The following is a 6,178-nucleotide window of genomic DNA, read 5'->3' on the forward strand; positions in this document are numbered from 1 at the left end:
TAAGTTACAGGCTGACTTCAGGTCTGGTTTAGATCATTGTTACTTATAAATTATATATTTCTCTGGTATAAATCTGCTGTTTTACATGATTATTGAATGAAATTAACATAATTATTAATTGATTGAAACATGACCGATAATCTGTGAAACAGATCCAGTTCAGCTTGTTGTTTATCTATTAGTTTCTATGGAGGCTGTGAGCTGTTGCCCTTTTAGACGCCATTTTTGCTCCTCCATGCTGTCACAGAGGCTACCAGTGTACGGTATGGGCGGGGCTCAGTCTAGTGATCTTTATATTTAAGTCTATGGAGACTTTGAAGCTCTGTTTCCAGCTCAGTCAGAAGGCATTCTCAGAAGCTTTTATCCCTTTATCCCCACATCTCTGGTTTAATAAAGAAACAAAAAAACACAGCAGGAAATGTGGCGTAACAAACTGAACTGGAGCCGACCGTGGAAAACTGAAAACTACAACTGGGAAGATCGTAATGACCGATAAACGTTCTTAGTGAAAAACCAAAGGAACGGAGGGAAACAACATTCAGTCAGAATAAACGTACAGAAAGACAAAACCTGAAATGTGAACAGGGAACATGTGAAGAACCAGAGGCAGGAGCTGTAAAGGAGGGAGSATGTAGCGGACTCACAGCGGGAGCGGATGTAGCACTGGTTACAGTTCAGGAGGCCGTTTCTGATCCGGACGTCCGTCCCTGTGGTTGTGTCTCCTAACTGTCCCTTACACACCCCACACTGAGGGACAGAGACAGCAGGGTCAGGAGAGTAAATCTTAAAATATGACATCTGCTAGACAAGCTGAAGAGTAAAAACTAACACGCACGACTCGATTAACTCCAAATATAAAGCTGTGGGTTTTAACCCATTAACTGAGGAGGCAAGTTCAGCTTCTGTGTGCAACAAATGTGCAGCGATAAGGTCCTCAAACGTAAGGAAACTAAATCAATTTTAATAACTAAGTGTATCTAACATCAGCTAATACCAAATGGCAACTATTAAAACTTCAGCTGGATTAAAACTGGGAATCATTTCCTGTTTGTAACGAGAGAGACTGCATTTCCTGTGAAAACGTTAGCGTGAATTAGCGTTAAACTTTAGCTTTCAGCTAAATTCATTTAAAATGCGAAAGAAGCACAAGCATAGATGGCGAAAAGTAAAAAAAAAAAGCTAAATTTACAGAAAAAAAATAGCGGCAATCTGTTGTAAAATAGATAACAGTCAAAATGTGCAACGAAACAGATAAAACGTAGCTGAAAATGATGAATTTAAAGAAGCAGGAGGTATCACATGTTTGCAGAACTCAGCAGAAAGAAGCTGAAATTCACTAATTTTAGCTAATAACAGCTGAACAGCAGCTAAAACTGCAGCAAACAGCTGAAATAAGCAAAAGCAACTGAAAAACATCACAAAAAGCTCAAATTAAAAAGAGAAGAAAAGAGAAGCTGAAAGCACAAAAAAGTTCAATTGAAGAAGCAGAAAAAAGTTGAATTTTGGCAAGAAATAGCAGAAAAGGGCTAACATTAGCAAAAAAGGCTAAATATAGAATAACGAAGTTAAAAAGTGCTGAACCAGAACAAAATTTTAAAAGATTTATAAACATTTTGAAGCCTTTTAAGGCTGCTGAAAATGTTCACCAGGAGCTGAACCTTTTGATATATGAATAAAATATATATAGAATAAATGAATATATGATATATCATAAATGAATTAATGGCACAAAAACTGAGGAAAAAGTAAGTTCCAAACAAATACACGGAAGTAAAAAAAAAGTGATCTCAACTGTGAATGTTTGTGAAGCGTTCACACAAACAGCACTCATTCGGCACCAACCTTGAAGCAGTGGATGTGGAAGTAGAGGCTGAGGGTCTCTATGATCATGGCCGCTCCCTTCCCTAAAGGCTGCCCACAGCTGGAGCACAGCTTCTTCCCACTGACAGACCTGCAGGAGGGGAAACAACCAACAAACACAAGCAGAACCAAAGCTCAGCGCTGACATCACAGCAGGTCAGTTCTCTGTTTGCCTTCTGGTTTCCACTGGTTTTCTTTAATTCCATTTGTAATACAATAAATGAAAAGTAAACAGCACTGTTTCTTTACTTCTTAATATTTAACACAATCGCAGCAGCATCTGTAAATGTACACTATGAAAGTTTTTGTGTTTCTCCTTGACTCAACCTTCCTTTGACTCGATTCAAATTCCAGGCAGATTGGAGGACTGCTGCTGCAGTGCTACATGTCATGAGATGAGTGGAGAAAATGGGGCGGCAAAGCAGAAAACGACCCTCCCTCCCTCCGCTCATTGTGCTGCAGTACCTGTTGGGTGGTGGGGGTAATGTTTCTGGTGCTGCGGGGGGCTTTGATGAGCTGCTTCTTATGCTATTATCAATGGGGCCGCTCCTGGAAAYGGACAGCAACATGCAACATGATGATGGCTCACAGATACAGGGTCTCTATTGGCTGACAGGTTGAGACGTGGACCAATCAGAACCGCAGAACACAACAAACATTGATTTAATCTTAATGTATATTTTAAGATATGTTTTTGCACATTGCATTGGATGTAATTTGAATGATCGTCTTGAAAACATTTTTTATCTCACAGGTTATTTTCTTACTTTATAAATCAGAGTAACTTGAGGAAAACACAAGCAACAGGCGCCACCTGCTGGTCAATATTTAATAAAGCTTTCACCATTTAACAAGGAAAATCTTGCAAAAATAAAATGCGAGCAACGTGTTTTTCTAAACAAACATAAAAATGGAGCAATGCTTGCAGAAATGCATGAATGAAAGCCCCCCTGGAGCGTTTGTTTTYGATGCCGCTCACACACCTCCTCTCTCCTGGGGGCCGGCTGGGTCTGCTGCTGTCAGCTGTTGGCTCTTGTTGGTTCTTGACTGGAGTCGTTGCAGGTTTGGTCACAGCTGGGGGAACCTTCTGGCCGTTGGGAACGCCGTGAGCGGGTCTCTCTGTCTGGCTGCTGTTCTGACTCACCAAACTGACGATGACAGAAAGGGAAAGACGCAGACACTGATGTCAGAGAACAGTCGACACTGATGTCAGAGAACATCCGCCGCCTGAGTTTAACGAAACTAAAGGACAGTGCGACAGAGTTCACAGTGATTTAAAGAAGTTTTAATCCAGCTTAATCACTTACGATATCATATCCTGGAAAAACTGATTTGTACTTTGGGAAGAAAACCCTTAGAATGGTGCAGGGGTACGAGAAGATGTGAAGGAAAACGATAAACATTTGGTAAAAATGAGTTGCAGACCTCACAGCAATGTTTAATATTAAAACTATTTCCTAAAAGACTTCCAAACCTGACCAGTTYAGTTTCAGCTCCTCACCAAACGTTACAAAAACACAACCTACAAGACGACCAAACCAGTTTTTACTATCAGGGGGCGGAGCCAGAGGAGTGACTAGTGCCATCCTCAAATAATTGATTGTTCTTTGATACTGCTGTACTATATACRTTTTCAGCTGTGTATGTTCCATAAAGCCATTGTAAAATTAGCATTAGTGGTTAGCTTAATTTCAGATTAGCATAAATGGATGAATTATAGCTGTTAAAGTTAGCTGCGGTGGCCCATCTTGAATTTTTAGCAGTTAAAATTTGGTAAAGGTAGTTTTCGTCTACTTCTACACTAATCTTCAGATTTGTATGTCTAAAAGTGGCTGAATAAAAAGCTGTGACTAGCATTCAGTGTGTCTTTTGATCATTCTTAGCTACCGCCACAAAATTTCAGCTCAATATTCCTTAAAACAGCTGAAATAAAGCCGTTTAGGATTAGCTGTGGCGGCTATCTAGAATTCGTAAATCCAGAGTTCTATTCTTTCTTTGCATGTGCCCCCCTAAAATCACTTTGCCCCCCCCCAGTGCCACCCCTTGCAAAAACAGTCTAGCTCCACCCCTGCTCGTAAGACAAAAAAGGCTTTCTCGTGTACAAAAACTAATATTTAACCAGAAACATGTGCTTCTAGGTTTAGAACTTTTATAATAAATGTGAGGATGAGTGAGCATGTGTGTGCATTTAATATGTGGGTGGCAAAGAAACTCATCTGTGTGCTGTGYTGTACAAAGTACCTCAAAGTTTTACTTGAGTAAAAGTACAAGTTTTTTATTTATTGTAAGTTAACGTCTCCTCTAAAAATATTACTTGAGTAAAAATCTTAAAGTATCCGATTTATTTTGTAATTAAGTATCAAAAGTGAATTTCGGGCATAAAAAATACTTATGTATTAAAAATAAAAAGTATTGAGTAAAAATGAGCGGCTAGATTTTCCAAAATTTCTTTTATTGGGAGGTGACCTCTCAAAAATGTTTTTTTCTAAAGGCGTGCACCTGTGATAGATTGTGTACAAACTAATACTGTATCAGAATAGTTTATATTTATATTCAGTCTATCCAGGAGGCACAACTCATCAGGATAGTATTTATTTAACAATAAGAGCCAGAATAAAATAAAACTAACAACTTTCTACTTCTTACCKTTTTAATTATAAAAAAGCAAAAAGTACAGATAATTGTATGAAAACTTAAGTAGAACTTAAAAGTAGGCTGAAAAATAATTTCTGAAGTAACCAAAATTTGTACAGTAACAAAGTATTTGTACTTAGTTACTTTACAACTCTGTGTGCCGATTTGTTTAAGTAAGTAAAGTTTTATTTATATAGCGCCTTTCGTAGAAATAAATTCACAAGGTGCTGTACATTCAGGGAAGGGGGAGGGGGCAGTTAAGAAACACCCATTCAAGAAGACATACAAGGCAAACGTGGGGGAACAGGTGAAACCGGTCAGGCAGCAAACACAGTTGCGCTAGTTGCTTCTCATAACAATAACATTTTACCACAAATCAGAAACAGTTTCTGACGAACGAGTCTCAAACGTGAGGAAATTCAGCGTCTGTTCACCAACCTTCTGCCTGTTTTCATGCTGTCGTCCACGGAGCTGACGTCACTGGTTCTGTCATTTTCTGCTTGTTTCCACTCCGCGGTCTCTGTGGTTTTTCTCTGTGTCAGTGATGAAAAACACATTAAGTGGATTTGTAAGTTTGATTAAAACACTGATTTTATATTAATCTGAGGTAGGACCTCACTGGGTTGCACTAGCTGCAACAGAGAACGTCCAAAGCAAGTCTAAAACCCCCCCACACTGATGATTTTTATTAATGAATGAAAAACTGGTCCAAATCTGTCAATCATTTCAGAAGTGTACKGCAGAGGATTTAATCAAAAATGTTRGAACGGCTGCCATGGTGGGTSTGACGACGTCAACAAAATAAYGTGYRTGGCCAAGAATGCAGTTGTGCAAGATYTTCACACAGAAACAGGCTGTAATTTAAAAAAAAAGGTAACTCAATATGTCCACTGGTCACTTGGCTATAAAAAATTCAGACTTTGTGCAATGGCAACAAAAAATATATTTTTTTTACTGCAATTTTGAGATATAAAACAAACTAACAGTATAAACAGTTGAGTCATGYCCCCAATGTTTGATTGACAGCGATACATTTCCATACAGTTCTCCATTTAATAAGGTGATTGCRTGKAGATCTGCACACTTTATAAGACCAGAAATTTTTAAAACTTCTTTTAAAACTTGTCTAAAAACACATTTTTACTTCCTGGCTTTTGGCACAGCCTGCACAGCAAAAACCAGAGTGTTAAAATGTCTGTGTTAAACTTTTCAGGGACAATTTAACTCCCCCAGTGTCATTTTAACACTTTCTGACTAAACTGACATCCAGGGTTGGTGTTAGTTCACAGTGTTGACTTCCTCGGTGTTGTCTCAACACTGTACAGGGTTAGAGTTAATTTTTAACTCTGTTTTGAGTTAAATTGTACTCTGAAACTTTACCATTGTAAGAAAATACGTGTTCAATAACAGCTGAAGTCAGATGAAAACACCAGTGTTAAATAAAATGATCTGTGATAAGAAATAAATGTCATATAACACCAGAATTCTGGAGTGGGGGTTTATTTTGCCACTGGCTGGCAAGTCAAACCACACACTGAATGAAAAACAGGAAGTCCCCGTTTAAAAACAGTACAGGATTCTTCGATGCCTGAGTTCGCCCTCTGCTGGCCTACGGCTGAATCACAGGCATTCAGACAAAAGACCTCACACTAATGTTAACACAGCTTTTAATTATGTGTTGTTA

General features: G+C 38.7%; 1 protein-coding gene across 1 annotated transcript in view; it reads right to left on the reverse strand.

Moving 5' to 3' along the window:
- The window catches only part of LOC106525885 (LIM and calponin homology domains-containing protein 1), a gene marked incomplete at its 5' end in the record, with an annotated part of 14,526 nt that overhangs the window by 2,878 nt on the left and 5,470 nt on the right, over positions 1–6,178 (reverse strand). The window contains 5 exon segments of the mRNA XM_014020264.1: positions 645–747; positions 1,843–1,951; positions 2,326–2,409; positions 2,844–3,008; positions 4,933–5,027. Of these exon segments, the coding sequence (XP_013875718.1) occupies positions 645–747; positions 1,843–1,951; positions 2,326–2,409; positions 2,844–3,008; positions 4,933–5,027 (556 nt within the window).

This window comes from Austrofundulus limnaeus, unplaced genomic scaffold (genome assembly GCF_001266775.1).
Source record: "Austrofundulus limnaeus strain Quisiro unplaced genomic scaffold, Austrofundulus_limnaeus-1.0 Scaffold246, whole genome shotgun sequence".
NCBI lineage: Eukaryota > Metazoa > Chordata > Actinopteri > Cyprinodontiformes > Rivulidae > Austrofundulus > Austrofundulus limnaeus.